The sequence below is a fragment of the Vulpes vulpes genome, chromosome 4 (assembly GCF_048418805.1).
Source record: "Vulpes vulpes isolate BD-2025 chromosome 4, VulVul3, whole genome shotgun sequence".
Taxonomy (NCBI): domain Eukaryota; kingdom Metazoa; phylum Chordata; class Mammalia; order Carnivora; family Canidae; genus Vulpes; species Vulpes vulpes.
The window spans coordinates 20,114,311-20,138,778 of NC_132783.1; the positions used below are offsets into that span (position 1 = coordinate 20,114,311).

At 37.9% G+C, this 24,468-nt stretch overlaps 1 protein-coding gene across 1 annotated transcript in view; it reads left to right on the forward strand.

The window, feature by feature from the left end:
• The window catches only part of LOC140598702 (rho GTPase-activating protein 20-like), a 44,690-nt gene that overhangs the window by 3,185 nt on the left and 17,037 nt on the right, over positions 1-24,468 (forward strand). The window contains exons 2-7 of the mRNA XM_072757228.1: positions 9,082-9,391; positions 10,329-10,496; positions 17,476-17,625; positions 19,376-19,417; positions 20,053-20,137; positions 23,788-23,865. Coding sequence (XP_072613329.1) covers positions 9,327-9,391; positions 10,329-10,496; positions 17,476-17,625; positions 19,376-19,417; positions 20,053-20,137; positions 23,788-23,865 — 588 coding nt within the window. The 5' untranslated portion in view covers positions 9,082-9,326. The remainder of the gene's footprint in view (positions 1-9,081; positions 9,392-10,328; positions 10,497-17,475; positions 17,626-19,375; positions 19,418-20,052; positions 20,138-23,787; positions 23,866-24,468) is intronic.

The window sequence follows — 24,468 nt, forward strand, 5'->3', positions numbered from 1 at the left end:
AAATTAAAATAGCATTTCCGTTATTCCAATGATTAAATTACTCCTTACTGAAAGACTAAATAGCTCTAGTTATTGAGAAAAAAAAAGGTAACCTTAGGTCAGGAAAACTGAAAGATGAATGTTCCAAGTGTCAAGGTCAAATGACAAGGTCAAATGATTCCTTGAACTCAATCTTCAGGACTCTATTAAATTCATTTTGGTCGATGATACCTTTAATATACAAAAAAAAAAAATATTTATCTGCCTTTGTTCTTATTTCATAGCCACCTCTTTTTTTGCTTCTTGACTCTAAAGATGTTAGTTGGTTTTGTTTTCTTAATTTTTTTTTTCTGTTCTCTTACTTGTTTTCCTCAGGAGTCTACTGTTATAATATTTGTTCCACTGTTCCACTTGCACCTTCTTTTTTTTTTTTTTTTTTTTTTGTTTATTCTAAATTTTCTGGGTCTTTTTCCCAAATATGCGAGTGATGAAAAAGGTTCATCAGCACTGGTAGCATGATTTTCCACTGTGGTATTAGACCTCTTTCTTGAATGAAAAATGGATGGCAGGGTCTTTGTACATATAAGCTAGTAGTACTGTTTTTGGGTACATTTCGGTATTTTGTTCATCATGTATTTTTTGAAAATTGACTTCTAAAAATATTACATTAAAATATCATATCTTATTTACTTAGTTTTTTGGTGCATCTCAAATTTTGTGTGCCTGGTTTCACTCACTGCAGTATCTCTCTGCTTTGGGACAAGGACCTGGAAGGTTAAAAAATTTCCAGATATGGTCAGTAGAGGGCAGCAAAGGGTAGTGGCGTGAAACACTCAACTGCGAAGGCCTGGGCATCCCATTTTTCCCTCTTTATAGAGATCAATTAGTGGTAGTAGAAAATCCAGAGTGCCAGAATCAGGATAGAAATTACTCATAATACTGATCCAGGATGGGTATCAAGCTTAGGAGGCAGTGGAAATGTTTAGCCACAAATTCATAGCCTGGTATCTATCAAAGAGATGTGAACCACTGGACATTAGGAGGGGAATCATTAGACTTTCACAGACCTGACTCTAACTCCCAGCCTGTCTAAAACCTAAGATCTCGTTCTGTAAACTACCAGGAGTCTCCTATCCACATTGAGAGCTGATGCAAATTTCCTGACAGTCAGTTCATGGTCCCAGCAGTGGCTCTGGGTTCCACAACCAGCCATTCCCGGCGAAGAGACAGAGTGGGACATGGGCACCATACGTAAACACTGACAGTTGATGAAAACACTCACTTGTGTGTCGGTTAAATAATTTGGGAGCCAACCTAAATGGGATGTGGCTTAAAATACATTTTCTTTCCTCTTCCAGGAGGGAAACATTCTTTAGGCAAGGAAAATTTATAGGACTTTGAAATTAGACAAACTTGACTCTATGAATTATTAGGTATGTGGTGTTCAGTGCCTTAACTTTACTAAACTTCAGTTTCTCCAACTATAAAGTGGAAATAATGATTCTTACCTCACAAACCTGCTGCAAGGAAATGAGATGATGTCCATAAACTGCCTGGCAAAGAACTTGGCAATTTGTAGTTACTCAGTTGGCATTACTACAATCTCTCCCTATCTTTGGTCATGGAGAATACCCATGATATTGTTACTATTTCTGAATAAAAAGTCTCATTGTCTCCTATAAGCATAACTAAATCATTTGAAGGATTACTCTGTTAGATATCATACTAAGATTTCTGCAGTATGATCTCATTTAATTCTCATAACAACCCTATGAAGCAGGTGCTTTTATCACCATCCTGATTTTATAAATGACAACAGTGAGGTTTCAGAAGTATAACTAGTTTACCCAGTGTCATGTAGGTAGTAAATTATGAGGAAGGATTAAAACTATGTAATTTGATTCCAGACCTCATGCTCTTGCCATTACATAATGTTTTCCAATGTACACATATAATCAAAGATTTAAAATTTTAAGCGAAGAAATCAAAGAGGAAGTTTAAAAATACTTGGAGACCAATGAAAATGAAAACACAGTGGTCCAAAAACTTTGGAATCCAGCAAAAGCTGTTCTAAGAGGGAACTTTAGAGCAATCCAGCCCTACCTCAAGAAGCAAAAATATCAACCTAACCTTACACTACAGAAGCTGGAAAAAGAACAAATAAAACCCCAAACCAGCAGAAGACATAAAATAATAAAGATTAGAGCAGAAATAAATGAAATAGAACAACAACAACAACAACAACAAAAAGAAACAATAAAACAGATCCATGAAACCAGGAGCTGGTTCTTTAAAAAGATCAACCAAAGTGATAAACCTTTAGCTAGACTCATAAAAAAACAGAGAGAGAGGGGACACCTGAGTGGCACAGTGATTGAGCATCTGCCTTCAGCTCAGGGCGTGATCCCGGAGACCCAGGATCAAGTCCCACATTGGGCTCCTTGCATGGAGCCTGCTTCACCTTCTGCCTGTGTCTCTGCCTCTGTCTCTCTCTCTCATGGATAAATAAAATCCTTAAAAATAAGACAGAGAGGGAGAGAGAGAGGACTCAAACAAGATCAGAAATGAAAGAGGATTTCTGTTCATGTCTTTTGCCCATTTCATGATTGGATTCTTTGTTTCTTTGGTGTTGAGTTTAATAAATTCTTTATAGATCTTAGACGCTAGCCCTTTATCTGATACGTCATTTGCAAATATCTTCTCCCACTCTGTAGGTTGTCTTTTAGTTTTGTTGACTGTATCCTTTGCTGTGCAAAAGCTTCTTATCTTGATGAAGTCCCAATAGTTCATTTTTGCTTTTGTTTCTTTTGCCTTCGTGGATGTATCTTGCAAGAAGCTACAGTGGCCGAGTTCAAAAAGGGTGTTGCCTGTGTTCTCCTCTAGGATTTTGATGGAATCTTGTCTCACATTTAGATCTTTCATTCATTTTGAGTTTATCTTTGTGTATGGTACAAGAGATTGGTCTAGTTTCATTCTTCTGCTTGTGGATGTCCAATTTTCCCAGCACCATTAATTGAAGAGACTGTCTTTCTTCCAGTGGATAGTCTTTCCTCCTTTATCGAATATTAGTTGACCATAAAGTTGAGGGTCCACTTCTAGATTCTCTATTCTGTTCCATTGATCTATGTGTCTGTTTTTGTGCCAGTACCACACTGTCTTGATGACCACAGCTTTGTAGTACAACCTGAGAATTCTCACAGAGGAAGACATAGACATGGCCAACAAGCACATGAGAAAATGCTCTGCATCACTCGCCATCAGGGAAATACAAATCAAAACCACAATGAGATACCACCTCACACCAGTGAGAATGGGGAAAATTAACAAGGCAGGAAACCACAAATGTTGGAGAGGATGAGGAGAAAGGGGAACCCTCTTACACTGTTGGTGGGAATGTGAAATGGTGTAGCCACTCTGGAAAACTGTGTGGAGGTTCCTCAAAGAGTTAAAAATAGACCTGCCCTACGACCCAGCAATTGCGCTGCTGGGGATTTACCTCAAAGATGCAGATGGAATGAAATGCCGGGACACCTGCACCCCGATGTTTCTAGCAGCAACATCCACAATAGCCAAACTGTGGAAGGAGCCTCGGTGTCCATCGAAAGATGAATGGATAAAGAAGATGTGGTTTATATATACAATGGAATACTACTCAGCCATTAGAAATGACAGATACCCACCATTTGCTTCGACGTGGATGGAACTGGAGGGTATTATGCTGAGTTAAATAAGTCAATTGGAGAAGGACAAACATTGTATGGTCTTATTCATTTGGGGAATATAAATAACAGTGAAAGGGAATAGGATGGAATGGAGTACAAATGGGTAGGAAATATCAGAAAGGGAGACAGAACATGAAGACTCCTAACCCTGGGAAATGAATAGGGGTGGTGGAAGGGGAGGTGGTCGGGGGGTGGGGGTGACTGGTGGGAAATGAGGGGGGCACTTGACAGGATGAGCACTGGGTGTTATTCTGTATGTTGGAAAATTGAACACCAATAAAAATTAATTAAAAAAAAAGAAAGAGGAGAAAACACAAACAACACCACACAAATATAAAGGATTTTAAGAGAATATTATGAAAAAATTATATGCAAACTCATTGGACAACCTAGAAGAAATGGATAAATTCCTAGAAACATATAACCTCTCAATGCTGAGTTGGGAAAAAATAGAAAATTTGAAAAGACTGATTATCAGCAGTGAAATCAAATCAGTAATCAAAAAACTCCCAAGAAAACAAAAGTACAGGACCAGATGGCTTCACAGGTAAATTTCACCAAACATGTAGGGACGCCTGGGTGGTTCAACAGTTGATCATCTGCCTTTAGGTTGTGATCCTAGAGTCCTGGGATTGAGGCCCACATCGGGCTCCTAGTGTAGAGCTTGCTTCTCCTTCTGCCTCTGTCTCTGCCTCTGTCTTTTTCTGTCATGGATAAATAAATAAAATCCTTAAAAAAATTTTTTTTACCAAACATATAAAGAAGAGTTAACACCTACTTTTCTCAAACTACTTCAAAAAACAAAGAATGAAAGCTTCTATGTATTCTGCGAAGGCAGCATTACCCTGATATCAAAACCAGATGAAGACACTACAGAGAGAGAGAGAGAGAGAGAGAGAGAGAGAGAGAACTACAGGCCAATATCTCTGATTAACATACATGCAAAAATCCTCAACAAAGTATTAGCCAACCAAATCCACCAATACATTAAAAAAGTCATTTACCATGATCAAGTGGGATTTATTCTTAGTATGCAAATGTGATTCAATATTCACAAATCCATTAACATCATACATCTCAACAACAAGAGAAGGGTAAAAAACGATGATCATTTTAATAGGTGCAGAAAAGAATTTAAAAGTACAACATCCATTCATGATACAAACTCAACAAAGTAGGTTTGGAGGGAACATACCTCAACAGAATGAAGACCATATGTGAAAAAACTACAGCTAATGTCATACTCAATGGTGAAAAAGTGAGAGCTTTTCCCCAAGGTCAAGAACAAAACAAGGATTTCCACTCTCACTACTTTTATTCAGCATAGTACTGGAAGTCCTAGCCCCAGCAATCAGACAAGAAAAAGCAATAAATGGCATCCAAATGGGTAAGGAAGATGTAAAACTTTCACTATTTGCAGGTGCCATGATACTGTATGTAGAAAACCCTCAGGATTCTACCAGAAACGGACTAGAACTGATAAATGAGTTCAGGAAAGTCACAGGATACAAACCAATATACAGAAATCCACTGCATTTCTATACACTAATAATGAAGAGCAAAAAAAGAAATTAAGAAACAGTCCCATTAACAATTGTACCAAAAATAATAAGATACCTAGAAATAAGCTTAAACAAGGAAGTGAAAGACCTATATATATATATACACACTGAAAAACTATAAAACATTGGTGAAAAAAATTGAAGACAACACAAATGGAAAAATATTCCATGCTTACGATGAGAGAACAAGTATTAATAAAATGTTCCATACTCAAAATGATGTACAGATTTGATGGAATCCCTATCAAAGTACTAATAGTATTTTTCGCAGAACTAAAACAAGTAATTCATAAGGATGTATGGAACCACAAAAGACCCCAAATAGCCAAAGCAATCTTTTTTTTTTTTATTTTTTTTTAATTTTTATTTATTTATGATAGTCACAGAGAGAGAGAGAGGCAGAGACACAGGCAGAGGGAGAAGCAGGCTCTATGCACCAGGAGCCCGACGTGGGTTTCGATCCTGAGTCTCCAGGATCGCGCCCTGGGCCAAAGGCAGGCGCCAAACCACTGCACTACCCAGGGATCCCCCAAATCAATCTTGAAAAAGAAAAAAACTGGAGGTATCACAGTCCCAGATTACAAGATATATTACAAAGCTGTAATAATCAAAACAGTATGGTATTGACAAAAATGGACAATAGATCAATAATACGGTATTATGGGCATAAAGATCACCTTACAGTATCTCTTCTATTTGATATTTAGGGTGAAAACATAGGTGTTCGGTGAAATAGATGAAAAAAGACCCGGGCAGCCCAGGTGGCTCAGTGGTTTAGCGCTGCCTTCAGCCCAGTGCATGATCCTGGAGACCCAGGATGGAGTCCCACGTCGGGCTCCCTGCATGGAGCCTGCTTCTCCCTCTGCCTGTGTCTCTGCCTCTCTCTCTCTCTCTCTCTCTCTCTCTCATTCTGTGTCTCTCATGAATAAATACATAAATAAAGTCTTTAAAAAAGAAAACAGACCCCATCATTATTATTCTCTTTAGAGCTCATTCATCAAATTAAAATAAATCACAATGGTATTATGGAAGAAATTAAGCTTTATTACTGCAAAGGTAACTGTGACATGGTAAAAGAAAGCTCCCTTTAGCTTTCTCAGACAAACATTTCTCTCCTTTGCTTTACTACAAGGAGAAGATGCTACCAAAAACTGTATCTTTCTCAATTAATTCCTTAAAACCAGTGACTCACCATCCTGGTTACATGTAAGAATCACTCAAAGAGCTTTTTCCAGATATGATGAATCAGAACCTCTGGGGGAGGCAGTTTCAGAATGAGTGCCTGAAAAGCCTCCCAAGTGAGTCTGATGCATATCAGAATTGATCAACAGGACGAGATTCTAAAAGGAGAGAAGTTTTCCTGGCCTCTAAATCTCTAACCTCTCTGAAGGGAGACGCAGAGAATGGGACATATTCTGAGAATTGGGGAAGGTGCAGAGAGAAGTCTGCCTATATTTTTTTACCTGAAATAGATGATTTTTTACCTGAAATAGATTTTGACAGGTGCTTGATGGGAGGCCAGAAAGTGTTGCCCAATGAGCCTCCATGGTTCTGAATACAGTCAAGCATGGCCAGACTAGCACTTGTCCTTTAAAAGTGGTGAGAAGGGGCGCCTGGTGGCTTACTTGGTTAAGTTTCTGACTCTGATTTCCGCTCAGGGTTATGATCTCAGGATCATGAGACAGAGCCCCAGGTCAGACTCCACACTCAGCACCATTTGTGCTTCTTTCTCTCTCTCTCTCTCTCTCTCTCTCTCTCTCTCTCTGCCCCCCCTCTTGTGCACATGCACTGTCTCTTTATCTCTCTCTTTCTCTCTCAAATACATAAAATAGTTATTCTGTATGTTGGTAAATTGAACACCAATAAAAAATCAACTTATTTAAAAAAATAAATAATAAAAAATAAATAAAAGTGGTTTGAAGCCTGGAGGCCACTATCTACATGCCACTTCTGTGTTAGTTTGGTTTTAAGATGAGAAGCCTTAATAAAGTCTAAAAGGACTACCAGGACTTGTGCTCTCACTTCTACCTAATTTACAGGCCGATTTCACTCTCCTGTACCTTCTGCCTGTGTCTCCAATCCAGCAAAGTCTTCCATGTTTCTGAAACATCAGTTAGTCACATTCTGTCCCTTCAACTGACAAATATATCTTCCCTCCCTTCCCCCTTCCTTCCTCTTTCTCTCTTCTGTGTAATCCCAAGTCATTCTTTAAAGGTCATTTCAAATGAGCTCGTCAAAGAAGTCTTCCTCTCCATAATTGAAATCAGGTGTCAAGTCCCTCTCTAGATTTCTCATCTCACTCTTTAATTTTCCTCTGCAGTACTTTCCAGAGGCTGTGTTAGGCAGTTCTTGATGGCATTCTCTGTTTAATATCTGTCTTCCCCCCTCCTCACTTAAATCCTGGTTTTGTGAGACTTGGGCCTGGCTCCCTGTTGCCCAGACCAATCAAGTGCCTTTCTCCTAGTACAGGTTCAAACACTATCCGTTGAATGAATAAAGTAAATAAGAGAAAGACTATTTTATGTCATGCCTTTTCCCCTGTCCATCCCTGCCAGAAAACTATTTCATTCACTTGTTCAATACAGAATTTTTTGATTCCACTGATGCGTCAATGTTTGTGAGAATTTAATGATAAAGCAGACATAGACTCCTTCCTTGAGGTCCATAGAGTCTAGTGGGGCATAAAAGATAGGTTTTCACATGCCTGTTACAGGAGCCTGTAAGAGAAACCACAAACTTTGTCTGTAGGATCAAATTTCAGTCCTCCACAGTTGTCAAAGAAAGACACTGTCCATGTGGGAAGAGTGGGGGTGGGGGGTCCTCACAGGAAGCTGCGTGACCTCCTGAGTCAGCTGGATTTGAATCCTTCATGTTACGTCACGGCTGCTTGGATTCAGAGCCCAACCTGTATGCGCAGGAGCCTCATCATCTGTAAAATCATCAGTTTCCTAGTGGAAAGGGAACACTGTCTTCATGTAACATGTTTTTAACAGGCTCCTGTAGGTGCTTGGACACTGAAGGAGATGTCCAGGTGGCAAATCAATGGTTAGTATCACTAACCATTTGGGAAATGCAAGTGAAATCCACAGTGAGATATCACACTACACAGCTATCAGAATAGCTAAAATAAAAAATGACAACACCAAAAGCTCGTGTGGATGGGGGGAAACTGAATGACTCATACAGTACTGGGGAGAATGTGAAATGGCACAGCCATTCTGGAAACCAGTTGGACAGTTCCTAAGAAAAAACTATAAAAACAACAACAACAACAACAACAACAACAACAACAACAACAACAAAAAATAGCTAGCATATGACCTCGCTCTTCCCGTCCTGGGCATTTAGCCCAGAGAAGTGAAGACTTCACGCTGACACAAAAACCTGTACACAGATGTTTATAGTAGCTTTATTAGTGACAGCCAAAACCTGCAGACATTTCGAACTCCTTCATCAGGTAGTTACGCAAACTGTGATACATCCATATCATGATGTACTACTAAGGGACACCAAGAAATGAACTGTGAATCCTTGCAGCCATCTAGATGAATCTCCAGTTACACCAAATGGGAAAAAGCAAATCCCCAAATGTCATAAACTATGTGATCCCATCTGTATAACATTCTTGACATGGCAACCTTTTACACATGGAGAACAGATTTTGTGATTGCCCCGGATTAAGGAGGTGGTGGAGGGGGAAAGAAATTTGTGTGGTTGTAAATGGGGAATAGGAGGGACCCTTGTGGTGATGGAAGTGTCTCTGGAAGACTCCATCTGTAAAAAAAACTGATGTCATCTCCCTGTGTTATTTCTTATAGCTGCAAACGAATCTACAGTTATCTCAAAATAAAATGATTACTTTTAAAAAATCAAAACTTGGAGGCCAAGAAAAGGAAACCAGTATGTCAGTTTGGCAGTTACAGCATGAGCTTTGAATCTGTGACATCATAATGGCAGTGACCGCGGACCGCTGCGGAATCTTGAGGCTTCAAGCAGTTGACAGTACTCTGCCAAGTGCTGTAGACTCCCTTGATTTCCCGTCCCACGAATTGAAGAGAAAAGGATGTTCCCGTCAATCAGAAAGCATGCTGAGCTCACAGGTGGTCATTCAAGGCTTCAGCGCATGAGGTAGTCTTCTGATACACTATTTCTGATCATCCAAACAGACCGGCAATAACAGGAACTGTTGTTTTCTTTTGTTTCCTCTAATACATAGAAACTAAGTAGTCACTTCAGCACCAGCTTCCTGAAAAGCTGCTCCTGTTCTTAAGATTCAGTGCTGCTGAGCAGAAGGGAGCAGGCTTTATACATCCTTGGGGGAGGCGGAGACACTTTCTTGGCTCCACGAGAGAGCCAACTCTCTCTCTCCATGAGACAGAATTTTCAGTGGGTCTCTGAAAATACCTGTCCTAGTTATGAAAGAATTTTTACATTCTGTTCAATTGTGTTGTTTTAGTACCTATTTTGACCAGGAATTCCTGTCAGAGCTCAGCCAAGGAATAGCTAAACTCTTGTGTGCAGAAACTTTCTGAGGTTTCCAATATTTTTGCTGATCTTTGAGAATTTTTACCCCAATTTTGAATATTGAATTAGATAAGATGGGGGTCAACTTCCAGGATCTTCAGTTATCTTCATTTTATCTTAACATAAAAGCAATTTGTAATTGATTCTTCACACGTTGTTTTATTTTATATTAGGCCACAAGTTGTCCTGTTTATTGTTGTTGTTCATTCACCTTCTTGTAATGTGCTCTACCTTTGGCTTCTTGGCTTTTGCCTACCTAATGGCTCACAATTAGCTTTGCTGCTTTCTCCACCACATCTCTAAGTATTGGCAGGCCCAAGGGCTTTGTCCTTGAAACTGTCCTCCCTCTGTATCAGTTTCCCAAGTGACCTCACCACTTTCTATAGCTTTCGGTAACTCAGGAATCCCTGATTCTGAGCTCTGGAGCTCTGCTTTGGGGGTTGAGACTACATTTTAGTGTTGTGTGAACCTTGAAACTTGGCATTAAACTATATTGTGTATTTGACCAGTAACTAGCTGCTCTGTGTTTGATGTGTTGTAGGAGGAGCTCGTCTGTGGAGGTGGACACCCACAGTGAAAGCACTACATCATCTGAGGGTGCCACTCGTACCCTGCTCATCCATGGTCCCGTTGAGCTCAAGAAAGGCTGGAGGAGGAAGAAGTGGCAGCTTTTCTTGTACAGCGATTTATTACTGATGTCTAATACCAAGTAGGTGTACCATGTTTGGTGCTCTTGTGATTCTCCAAAAAATTGCATTCCCATTAACCCTTACTATACGAAAACATTACATTTTTTCCCTTTTGTGTTTGCCAATGCTTGAATCCTTCATTCCATGAGTACTTCTGGAGGTCTTGTTTTGTGTCATGTCCCTGCAGCAAATACAATTGCCAATGTGACAGGCCAATGTCTCTCCTGCCTGGGACTTACAAATGGCAAAATAAGAGGGGGAATGATAATGATTAGTGCTGCTGATAGAAGGTGGATAGGGGGCTGTGCGGAGAGGGTGGGAACGTGTTAGAGAGGAATAGTCTAGGAGGGCTTCTCTGAGGTGGAGCATTAAAACCAAATCTATGAGAAGAGAAGCAGCCACATTCCCAGACAATGTGCCTGAGCCATCGAGGCTGAGGGACTTGCAGGCCTACGTGGGTACAATCTGACCCCTCAGAGAGAGGGGCTCAGGGAAGCCTGATTTGACTAGAGCCCAGAGCATAGGCCATGCTATCAGATATGATACTATGCTCAGGGGTCTAGTCACACAGGGTCTTCACAGGCCATGGTAAAAAAGTGGAAATATTTTGCCAAAGGATTTTTAACTAGGGGACTGACCAAATCTGATTTATATTTCTAGCAAATTTTTCTGACTGTTGCTAGATAATAGATGGATGGGTAAGCAAGAGTGGAAGCAGGGAGAGTAGTTAGGGGAGGCCATAGTCCTGATGGATGGTATCAGGGCTCTATCTTAGCAGTTTAGTAAAAAGGAAAGATGGAGCAGGTTAACCCGGGTGGCTCAGGGGTTTATCTTTGCCTTTAGCTCAGGGCGTGATCCTGGAGACCCAGGATTGAGTCCCACATCAGGCTCTCTGCAGGGAGCCTGCTTCTCTCTCTGCCTGTGTCTCTACTTCTCTCTCTCCTCTCTGTGTTTCTCATGAATAAATACATAAATCTTAAAAAAAAAAAACATGGAGCAGATAGATGGAATCTAGGAGAAAGAATCGACTGTGTGCACTTTCCTCTCAACCCTGAACACAAATGCATCGAATATCCAGTCTAGAACATGATGATTGCTCAATAAACGTCTGGGAGCAGTTCATGGAAGGTCACCTGTTTACTTACTCCATCTCTGTTTGCATTATTCACAAAACATGGAAGACAAAGAACACTCCCACAAACAAAATATCAAGAAGCTATGGTCTTGCGAAAAAACTAACTCCCTCTTTTTTTTACTGCTTTCACCCTAGATCCCAGTTATGCCATGTCATAGGTAAGACATGCTAGTAATAATTTGGCAAAATGCTATACTCATCTGAGTTACATTAATAGTAATTTATCAGGGGCTTACTACATGTCAGATACTATGCTAAAAAACTTTATGTACCTAATTTTGTCCAACCTTACAACGACCCTGTGAGATGGGAGTATTTTTATATTGGAGAACCTTGATGCTCAGAGGTCTAATGGATCTGCCCAGGTTACCATATTAGTAATGGACAGAGTCTACATTTGAAATCAGGTCTATTTATTTCAAAGCACAGGCTTTTATTCACTATGTGGTGCTACCATTTCTATTCTCTCTTTTTTCCTGAATTTCATACAACATTCCATGAACACCTAGATTCTTTCACTATTGAAAGCAACCCTTCCTTTACATTGAGTGAACAACTAACTCCAGTCTGCTTGGTAACAAATAGATCAGAACGCTTAGCGAATTGAAAAATGAAGGAAATATAGCTATCAAAAAATCAGAGGCAAAGATAGTAGTAAAATATATTTGAGACTAGGGAAATTGCCCATAGATGTAACTTCGAGGGTGGTGATGTCATAAGGAGGCCAAAGAGAAAAAGAATGTCCAGGCCTTGGCATGAGGTCCATATGAAAGACTCTCTTCCTCTTGATAGAGGCCCATGTCATTATTTTAAAAATGCAGACTAGTTACCATTCTCTATATTTAACCAAAGTGAGTATGGGAGACCAAAATATGCGGGATGCATGCTGGGAACCACACTAGGAACATCACAGATGCCTCACCCACCTGGGTTTCTCAGTGATTGAGCATCTGCCTTTGGCTCACGTCGTGATCCCTGGGTCCTGGGATCGTGTCCCACATCAGGTTCCCCACAGGGAGCCTGCTTCACCCTCTGCCTATGTCTCTGCCTTTCTCTGTGTATCTCTCATGCATAAAGAAAATTTTTTCTCACAGCACTCCAAGGCCCATATTTTTTATCATCAACAGGCTGCAGAGATGAAAATGGGGACAGAGGAAGTCTCAGAAATGGTCCAGTCATACATAGGGAAATCATGCAAGAGATTCCAACCCAGGCCTGCCTTCATCACAAGGCCATGTTCTTCCTCACATACCATGTTGTACCCTTCCATCCTTAGCCCAAGAGACATGCTAACAAATAGCAAACTCATTTCCTGGTTGTTAGGACCTTGCAGACCACTCATATTCAATTTGTAAGGGGAATATGTTCTTCTTTTTTTTTTCATCTTTGTAAGTATTATAGCCTTTAGGGAGAGGAGAAGACTTTCCTTTTCTTACCAGAACTATTTCTTGTCCTGGGTGCTGCCTACCTCTCAGCGGGTTTTACAGAGCCTACGATATTCTGCTAAAAAGATTTTTATATAAAGATAGTGTTGTTTTTCCACTAGAGAGTTGCCTCTATTGAAGGGCTGAATTTTTATTTCGAATAGTTCATTAAGACAAAACAAGTTGAACATTTTTCATCTTTCACATATTGCTTTTGAGATATGTCCTTATGTCTACTCAAGGGTTTTTATATGACAAAATCTTTATCAATTTATTTGTTAATGTTCTTTGAAAGGGACTCGGTTCCCAAAAGTTTATCTTATATACTTTATATTATACATTGGTAATATTAGAAAATGTAAGTGATCACAGGCATTTGAGTTTCATATTTAAGCCAAGGTCTTTAATATAGAGAGAACACAGATTTTAGAATTCCGAGTTCGAGATATCATCATGGTCAGGTTCTGGTGAGAGCTCTTTTTCTCTTGCACGTGGCTGCCTTCTCACTGTGTGCCCCAAGGCATTACCTCAATGCATGTATGTACACACATACAGATCTCTCCCACTTCTCACAAGACCATCCATCTTACTGGATTAGGACCTTACCTTGATGATCCCATTTAAACTTAATTACCTTCAAAAGCTCTATCTCCAAACATGATGATATTGGCAGAGAGGGCTTTATGGTAAGAAGGCAGGAAAGCAGTGGGAGGGAGACACCATTTCATCCATAGCAGTAGCAGGCAGCACTTAATGCCTGCCACAATCTTTAGAAAACTACTATGAGATCATTCCCATAGTAAATATTTGGGTATATTTATGATCACTGTTAATATGAAAAAATTTACCTTTTTTTCTAGAAGTAAAAACTAAAAAGTAATAGCCCCTGAAGTAACCAACATATTTAATCCCTGTCATGCCTTGGTCTTACATGGAGGAATCAATACCCTCAATCAATCTATTCAAATGAATAATCTGAGTTTAGTGCCTAATTTTTCCAATTAGCAATAAAAAGGGGGTAGGGTGACCCAGGTTCCATTTTACCTCAGCTCACCCTCAGGCTTCAGCTGGAGACTCTCTCATCTTTAGGTTGACACTACAGAATTTAACAGAAGTTGAATAAATAGTTGATTAATTTCTACCAATTTTTCGGTCAGAATTAGTGAATTTTGGCTTGTGTGTAACAATGAGGGGAATTAAATGTTTGTTTCTTCACAAAGAAATTCTATTTCTCTAGTTGTACAAGATGTTAATAATAGTGAAAATTGTTTGGGGATTTTTGTCACTTCTTTCATACACTAGAAAGTTGTGTTCGCAAGAATTGAAGTCAAATGGAACCTTCCTTATCACTTTTGATATTCATTAGAATGCTAAATAAGTTATTTTTCAAATAAAAATTACTTTAAAAATTAAAGTACTTTAAAGTACTTTAAAAATTGAAATAAAAATTATTTTATTTTTAAGAACAGTATCTACTTGGGGTCCTTGGGTGACTCAGTGGTTGAGTGTCTGCCTTTGGCTTAAGTCATGATCCCGGGGTCCTGGGATCACGTCCCCCACCAGGCTCCCCAGAGGGAGCCTGCTTTTCCCTCTGCCTATGTCTTTGCCTTCTCTCTCTGTGTGTGTCTCTCATGAATAAATAAATGAAATCTTTAAAAAAGAGAGAATAGTATCTATTTGATAAAATATTAAGGTATTTGTACTAGTAGAGACCCGTGAATAATTTAGAAAAAGGGACTGAACTTAGATCTCACCCTTTTTAAACATCACATTCCTCATCATTAGTTATTAAGGAATGTAGAAATGAAATAAAAAATGAATTTAATTTGGTCAAAAGATGAAGATGACTATTAACTCACTGTCGGTGAAATGACGAATAGTTACAGAATAGACTATGACCCCTTCTCCCAACATTTGTAAGAGAATGCCTCTATCTTGGAACAGAGGAAATCTCCCTAGAATCCTGCAAAACTCCACAGTTCACTGGGGCTTACCTTCTGGCATAAAGATTAAGGTAGTGGAAAGCAAGAAGGACATCATGTTAATACAACTATAATAAATGACTATTTTTAGAAATAAAAACTGCAGTTCTCCTCCTCTTCTTCTTGAGTCAGTTTACAGTAGATTAACACTTTCTAATTTCTGCTGAGATAATCCAATTGGGTCAGTGATTGAGAGTAAAGAAACACAGTAAGACATTAGAAGAATCTATTGAAGTATAAAACTTTGTTGTACACGTTGTAAATATTTCCAAGCTAGCAACTGGTTTTATTGATATAATGCCTTGAGATTTATCCTCTCACTCCCAGTGTAAATCCCACGAGAAAGCCTGATGGCTCTGGGGACAGAAATGAGGATGAGGGTAGGAAAGATGAAAAGGTTACTTCACGGTCAAGTGGTTACAAACATGGGCTTAGGAGTTAGGCTGTGTGGGTTCAAACCCTGTCTCCTGCATTTGACAATTTATTTAAACTTTCTGTGAGTTTCCTTATTTGTAAAATGGAGCTAATAGAGACCATCTAGTGTAGTTGCTTGAGGATTAAATTTTTTATATTTATATTTATAAAATATTTAGAACAGAGCTTGGCATATGATAAGTGTTCAAAACGTTGTAGGAGAGTAGAAACCACACACTGGGCTCTAGGAAAATTCCTTGGTTCAACTAATCCTGGTGCCTTATTGAACTAAGGTTATTGGATGGATTTTTCCAGGTCAATGTATTTGGAAGTTTCCACACAGGATCTTAGGGGTCTGTATATACACAGATACCTATATTAGAAAGAAAAAAATGTGTAAGAACAAGCAGATACCTGTCTATCATTCCCCTTGGCCATATATTTTTGACATGACAATGCCTTTGGAATTACTATCTAGAAAAATGATTTTATCTGTTAATTGACTATGTTCCATAAAAATCTTCAAGCACAGAGATACAGGCACTTGGGTGTAATGTTGAAATAAAAAAATGTGGAAAGATGTTGGTATCCATCATATTTATATTCATTGTGTCCTAAGTTTGAATCTAGATTATCCTTCAAGTGGGCTTCCTAAAAGATTTTTTTTATTTCATAAATCCCACTGAAGAGTTTAGCTCTAATTGTTCCATGAATCAGTGGAGCCATAGGGATTTTTGCACATGAGGTGGCTTTCATCTCAGTTTAGTTCAGTGTTTTCCACATGTGTTTCTGAATAGTAAGGAGTTCCAGAGTGGAGGATCCAAGTTCCCCAGGCATTCCTTATAGGACTTGTAACTATTTAAATCTCAAGCCCACCTGCGAGTCAAAGTTATGAATTAACCAAATTAATCAATTAATCAGCCAAAATAAATCAATGGTGGTTTTCATCTTTGAGGTCAAAGAGGATTAGGTAGAAATTATCAAAAACCCATTTCACCCCTTCTTATTCCTCAGAGAAACGGGAAGTATCCATGACTTACATATAAGACCTCCGGACCACTGATCTTGGATTGATTGATGGACAGATGGATGGATGGATGGATGGATGATTTTTCAGTTGGGCTCAGTCTGTAGGCTAACAATTTTTTTGTTTTAGCCAGAATCTAAGGGAAAATGGTATGGACAAAATTTTAAGAAGGGAAATTGAAAATAACCTATGCTTCAAAGGCTAGAAAATATTTTGTAAATTAACGTTGAAAGTAACTTTTAAATCTTTCTGATCCAAGCTTATGTTTTTGTTTCGATTTCATCTGTCTTCCTCACACTCTTGAAAAGATTATTTATTTATTTATTTATCTATTTATTTATTTATTTATTTATTTATTTATTTATTTATTTTAGAGAGAGAGTAAACATGAGTGGGGGGCAGGGCAGAGGGAGCGAGGAATCCGACTCATTGAATGGGGAGCCCTACACAGGGGCATGATCTCAAGAGCCTGAGGTCGTGGCCCAAGCCAAAACCAAGAGTTGGATGCTTAACTGACAGAGCCACCCAGGTGCCGCTGGTTTGTCTCTCTTAAGGAAAAAAAAAAAGCATATAACTGTTTTTATAAGTCATGTATCAGGTACCTTTCTTCAGCCCCTCAAACACTTTTTGAAGTATGCAAGTCATAAATGAATAATTAACTGCAATATTAGCCATAAAAATTATCTGTAATAAGTAACAAATCCAGCAATAGAAAATGAATGAATGGTTTTCCTACAAAGCTCTAAAATATACAGTGGTTACTCAATACTCACCATTCAAAAATATGGCTATTTGCTGCCTTTAGAGGAAGTGTTTTCAGGTTTCCAAGCCAGAGTTTGCTCAACACACACATTGCAAAGGCCCATCTAACCATTTTCTGTGTGTGCACAGAGGGTAATAGAGATGCGGGAGACATGATTTGCCCTGGAGCAGTGAGAACTGGTCTCTAAAGAGCACAGCTGCTCCCATAACATTTTTGAAATGAACTAACAGAGGTCTTGTTTGGGATCTTTCTAGGTATAAGAAAAACTTTAAGATAAAAAAGAAAATACCACTGAACACCATGTGGATTGCCAACTGCATGGATACAGTGGGAGATGCCAACATCCGTTCTGGGAGGTCCTTTGTGTTGGGCTGGCCCACGGTGAACTTCGTGGCCACCTTCAGGTAAGACCGATGCCTTGGTGTCCTGTATCTACATGGCTTGAAAAGGATAACATTGTAATCTATTGTCTACCAAGCTGGTGACTCACTTCTTGACCTCCCATGACACTTGTTTTGCCTTGTACTCTGCGTAAGAAGGTGCTTATATCCACAAGGAAACAAGTAGATAATGTATAGTGGGAACTACTGGAGTAATTTCCTTCGGTTTTGATCAATGGTTTTTCAAATTTTGTTGTCTTACCTTTATGATGACCTGCGAGATTTTGGTGGAGTGGGGTGAGGAGAAGAAAGCAGTGTGTTAAGTGCAACTGCGTAAAACAGGAATGAGGCTTGGGGTGTGGATGTTTCAAACAGAGATGCAAGTGTGGCATGATCCCTGTAAACTCAGAGGTGTCTGCTCAGGATATCCAGGGTCGAGAGCCACATTCCCATCCTCATGTCAGCCTAAGAATGTGTCTTACACAACTAAACTCTACTCAATGGAATCAAATGAATAATCTGAGTTTAGTGCCTCAATGGAATCATATTTTGTTTCAGATCGTTACCAACTAAGATAATCTGTACACAGCAATTCAGGCAACCTAGTATTCAATGGCATGATCAATTTATTTGTATAATTACATACTGTTGTTAAGGGAATTAACTTGGGAGTGTAAAAGCAATTTCTCAAATTTAATGGGACCCTTTAATAGTACTTGCTCAAGAAATCTATTCCGGTGATTTAAACATGCAGATACCTCCTGGGAATCAGAGGGCAGGATCTTGGAGAGGAGACCTTGAACCTCACTCTGTTGTAGTTGTCCCGAAAGAAAGAAAGAAAGAAAGAAAGAAAGAAAGAAAGAAAGAAAGAAGAAACCAAGTTTTTATCAACAATATACAAAATGTGGTACAGGAGCTAGGGACAGGAGGGAAGGGAGAGTGACTGCTTAATAGACACATGTTTGCTTTGGGGTGATAAACATGTTCAGTCACGATCGTTGCACAGAACGATGAATATAGTAAAGGTCACTAATGGTCAATTTTCTTTTATGTGTAATTTACCACAATAAAAAAGAATGCTGGTAAGTTATAAGTCCACGTGTGGATGAGCCTTAAGACATTTGCAACTTTGGATATTAAATGCTGTGAAAATTTTAGCAGAGAAAATATTAATCTTTAGTAATTTTGCATCAGGGGATTGATCTTTCTCAGAAGATCACAGTGATGAAGAATAAGGTTTTTAGGAACTAATTTAACATATTACAATCTGCCATATGCATAAGGAAATAAAACTATTACAGGTGTTTTTTTCCAAAAAAGATATTCTTGTTTCTGAGCCAAGACAGTTCCATCAAATTGCTAAATTTCTTAAATGTGATTTAATTTGAATGGTAATATTCTTTATATCTGAATAGCCCTTGCAGCTGCAGGAACACTCTGAGCTATAATTTAACCCCTTTCCAGTTCTGGAAACTAAATATCAGAGTGGTTAACAACATGCCCGTGATCTCATAGCTTGCATCACATAGTCACAATTAAGTTTTCAGATTTGAAATCAACTTTTCTCCCTCTTTAGGATCTACTTCCCATTGCTTTAATACCACTCACAGAAGAGTGGAGTCCATCAAAACCACTCTAAGGGGAGTACAATTTACACATCCACATCCCTTAACAACGGGCTGCTCATATTTTTAGTCTGGAGTGGTGATCTTAATATGTTAGTAGGAGTATCGTACGTTCCTCAATTTTTTTCTTCTCATTTTTTAAATTGCAGCTCTTCAGAACAAAAGGAAAAATGGCGTTCTTACCTTCAAAGGTATTTTGTCAGTGTAATATTATAAGTCTTTAACCCATGATGAAAAAAATGTAGATCTCTTCAAAGCAGTGCCCCCAAACTATGTTCCCTCCCCTTAGTACGAATTGTTACACTATCCTCCAATGATTTCTTATTTAATTGTACCCTGCCCATTACTACAAATAACCTGCTCTCCTTTACATCCATATATTGCTTATTTTTTTTTATGAAATTCTGGTTATTTCTCTCATCTTCCCCCACTTTCCAACCTCATGATTATAGCTAACATTATTCTCAAAACATATATTAAATTTCCATAAGTTCAGTTTACCCTACCAAGTAATGCTCAAAGCAACTTCTCATTCCTACATTTGAAGGTGCTAGTATGCCCTCCGGTCTAGGCAGGAAAACTTTGGTGCCTGGATCTGCTGGTCAAATCTCACATGACAAGAGTGATCTATTGTTTTCCTAGTCACAGCTTATTTTCCTGAAATATTTTTGCATGTTTCCTTCCAACCCCCAATTTTTTTTTTGCTGAGCTTATTTATATGCATTTAAAAATAATGAAGTATGTTGAAAATATGATCAACATAAATTGATTTGAAAGTAAGGTAATTTATCCTACTCTCTTTTGGGTTACTATCGAATTGGATTAGGTACATCATGCTAGCCAAAGAGAAGGAGCAGCCAAAAAGCATTCCCCTCAAAATCTTCACTGAGAACATCAAGAACTGTGCCTGTGTAAGTATTTTTAAGACCAACAATTAAATTCTGAGTTCCTAATTCTGACTGAATGAAAAAATGGGATAGAGGTGGAGACACAGAGAGGGAGGAAGCAGTGAGTTGGGGAGAGAGGAAGGAGAGAGCAAAAGGTAGGAAGAGAGAGAGAATATTTAGAAAAGTGCCATGAGGAAAAATGTATTTTCCCCCTCTCCATGTACTTCTTTATAGACCTAAAAACTGTGTCCTAGGTAACATGAAGCAAGAGGAATACATACTACAGTGCTTAAGCAAGGAAAGAGTATTGGATGTTATGTGTCTATGACATTTCTCTGGATCCTTCTAATTGCTTATAGTGGCTTGTAATACAGTGATTTAGAAGGAACCATCATTTTTTCCAAGGGCCACCACTTACATACAGAATGGTCTGGATTGTCTCCACAGTCCTTTTTCCCCTCCAGATATTTTATTTAGTATAACTATAAACTCAGAGAAAAGTTGTAAATATAAAAGTAATACAAAAAACACCCCGTATACTCTTTATCCAGATTCACCTATTGGTAACACTTTATTCCATTTGCTTTATCATTTATTTTCTTTCTCTGTGTCTATTACATGTATGTGTATACATACGTTTGAGGGTCATACATATACTATAGCCCTTTTTCCTTAAACCTAAGCATTTCTTAAGAATAAAGATATTCTACAGTTATCACCTTTAGTGAATTTAACCTTGGCGTAATACTTTACTCTGCCATTCCCATTCTCATTTTGTCAGTTGACCTCAATAATGTCTCCTTTCTAGTACAGGATCCACTTAAGGATCAGGTGTTTTATTGAGTAGTTATGTCAAATGCAGAGGAGTTTCAAAAAGTCTTTTGTCCCAAGGAATATCAGGATTGAATTGAACTAAGAGGGATGACACTTTTAAGGGATCAGCATATTTCTATTTCAATTTCTTTATACTGTGGGGAGGAAAAAATCAAACCAATTGGCCCAGTTTTGTGTGTAAAATTTGATTTCTGAAATTGTAGTACAGTAACCAAGACATTTACAGTGATGAACAAGATACTTTGGGTATCTTTAAATGGTATTTTTTGTGGTTGTTGTTATAGTTCGAAGTAGCTCTAGATCACACAAAACAGCATTTGAAGGTGGAACAAAAAAGGTATTCCTGGCTAAAGCAAAAGCCATGCAAATAGTTTGATCTGTTGTTAAGTGCCAGCTAGATGCACTGCATGAAGGAGAGAGAATTCTCTAGCAGCAGAGCACATTCTTGTCTCTGCCTTTGATATCAATTGTGGCAGTGGTTTACATTCAGAACTTTCCTTGGAAAATTACCTTGAGATTTTTAAAAATCAACTTTATTAAGGTATAGTTTTGGTGAAATAAACATTTCTGATGTTCTTCACCCATTCTTAAAGATCCAAGTTTCCCACTGCACTGTTTCACTTCATCCTAGAAAGATGATTCTTAGCATTCCTTGTGCAGAACTGCTGCAAACAGATTTACTTAATTTCTTTTATCTGAATATGGCTTTATTTCACACTGACTCTTGAAGGATATTTTTGGGGGTGTAGAATTTTGTTTGCAAATTTTTTTCCTTTTAGTCCTTTAGAGATGTTCCAGTCTTTTGGTCTTGATGCTTTCTGATGAGTAGTCTGTGATTAAACATTAATCCTCAGTAGGTGATTTGTCATTTTTTCTCTAGCTGCTTTCAAGTTTTCTCTTTATTTTTGGTTTTTAGCAGAGTGGCTATGAAGTTCCTAAGCATGGTTGTCTTTGAATCTGTCCTATTTGACATATTCTGAATTTCTTGAATTTGTAAATTTATGTCTTCACCAAATTTGGGAAATTTTAATCATTATTTCATCAAATATTTCCTTCCTCATTATTTCTCTTTCTCTCCTCCTGACAGTTCCATTCTTTCCATATCAGACACTTTCACATTGTTCAGAGATCCCTCAGGCTCTGTAATTTTTTTTCAATCTTTTCCCCCCTTTTCTTCTTCACACTGGATAATTTCTAGTATCTATTTTCAAATCACTGACTTCTTTTCATCATCTCCATTATGCAATGTAGCCTAGTCAATAAATTTTTTAAAAATATTTTTCAAAAAAAATAAATAAATAAAAATATTTTTCCGATAAAAATTTCTATGTTAAATATTTTTCCTCTCAAATAAGGAAAAGTCATTAATACTTCTTATTTCTATACTATGATGCCTCTATTTTTGTTTAATGTGAACATATTTTCATTTGTATCATTGAGCATTATTGTAATAGCTGTGTTTGACTAATAGTCTAAGCATCGAGATCATCTCAGGTGTGGCTTCAGCTCTTGAAAATTGATCTCATTTGCCTGGTTCTTCATATATTAAGTAACAGTTTTGACTCATGAACATAACCTAAGTTTTCTTTTTCTTTTGAATTATTTCAAAAAATAGTTTATTTTTCTGAAGTTATTTGTTTAGAGAGAGTTCTATCTAATGGAATTTGTCTGTTGGGAGAACCTACAACATGCAGGAAAATATACATACATCCTTTAATTACTATTTGAATTGCTATTTGAATGATTATTGAATTACTTTGGGACCATCTGTGATATCAAGCAATTGCATTCAATTCATAAGAAGAAAAATACAATGAAAGGACAAGGAGTGATTTATGAAAGAGTTTCTTTTAACTTTGCTTTTAATATTTTCAAGGCCTGTGGGTGTCCACTTGTGCTGTTTCTTCTTTATGCACTGTTTCCCGAAGGACACAGGCCCCATTGCCTAAACATGTTATAAAAACTGTATGCATAGTAAATGTTCTGGTTACATATTCTCTTATATGACTTTCGTAATTTTTGTAATTCAGATAGTTTGTAATTCAGATAGTCTTATAGATCCATCTCAGATTGCTATTAACCCCGTTCAGAAAATTTTCTTTAAACTTTTCCTAGTTGTATGGAGCAGTTTCTCAATGTATGGTCTGATAGAGAGCTATTAGAAGTACCTACTCGCTGGCAGAGTTGTGAATGGAACATCAACTTCTAACATTTCCAGTCTCATTTCCTAGATTCATCAGTCTTAAGAGATTGCAACAATGGAAGTCTTAGTTAACCATGATGCCTGACAAAGAAAATATGGACTAAATAGTAGTTTTTAAAAAGTGTCTTTCATAGCCAGTTCTTACCTGATTTTACTGAAACCGACTATGTAATTACAAAGGAACTAAGCCAAAAAAAAAACACCCAGAAACAAACAAACAAAGGAACTAAGCCATACTATACAAACACAACTCAGTAAGAGAGGAAAGTATCTAGTGCCTTCCTTTAATACTATCCCCCTCCCACCATTTTGGAAATAGCCTTATGGAGCTGAGGGTCACCCCATGTGCCCTCTTAGAATTCTCAATTTTTCTCTTCCTTGCTTCAGCTGCTGTATTTTGTATGCCACAAATTCCTGGAGGGAAATATATGTTTTACTGACATGTTTCCTACTAGCTTCATGTTATAGAAAAAAATGAAAATATAATTAAGGGTTCGTGTTCTACACGTGCTTTACTTTGTCATTACCTGGAAACAAGCTTTACTTTTGGAGTATGGATAATAATTTGACAATTATTTGGTCACATGCTTTAAATTTTAAAAAAATTGTAGCAATTTTTCTTATTTATTTTTTACAGTCCGTAACTGTAACAGTGACAAATTCCGACACAGCAAATGACACTATCAACATGTTACTAACAATGCTGGGAATAACCGTAAGTTGCCTACTATCTATTTTTAGTTTACGAACCAACTTTGACTTTTGAGTTTTGTGAGTGTGTGTGTGTGTGTGTGTGTGTGTGTGTGTGTGTAGGTGTTGTGCACCTCCCATCATAAGACAGCTGATTATTGTGGATAACATACTCATATTTTTCCTTCCAACTTTAGAAATTGAAGGCAGCGAAGCTATAGTATTAGCTTATACATGAGTGCTATTCTTATATTCCCATTTGAAATTTTCTGCAAATTCAAAGTTATAGCCTAAAATTGGACTATAATTTTAGAGTGCTAATAACAATATGCAGTTTACTGTATATATTTTAAATACAGACAATAAAGATGTTTCTAAGTTTCTTTTTTATTGTTGTTTCTAAATTTCTAAATATTTCCTCCTCTATTGGACTCTTCTTTCTGTGTTTTCAATTCTGATACGTCTCCATCCCTATTGACCCTAGTTATCACACAAGGAAGGACTCAATCCGTTTAATGAATCCTAAATTACATGTTCTGTTGTACATTTTGACATAAAGACTACATGGCTACAAGCTACCTCCTTTTGATGCAGATCCTGAGGATGAAGCAGCTCATACCCTTTAGCA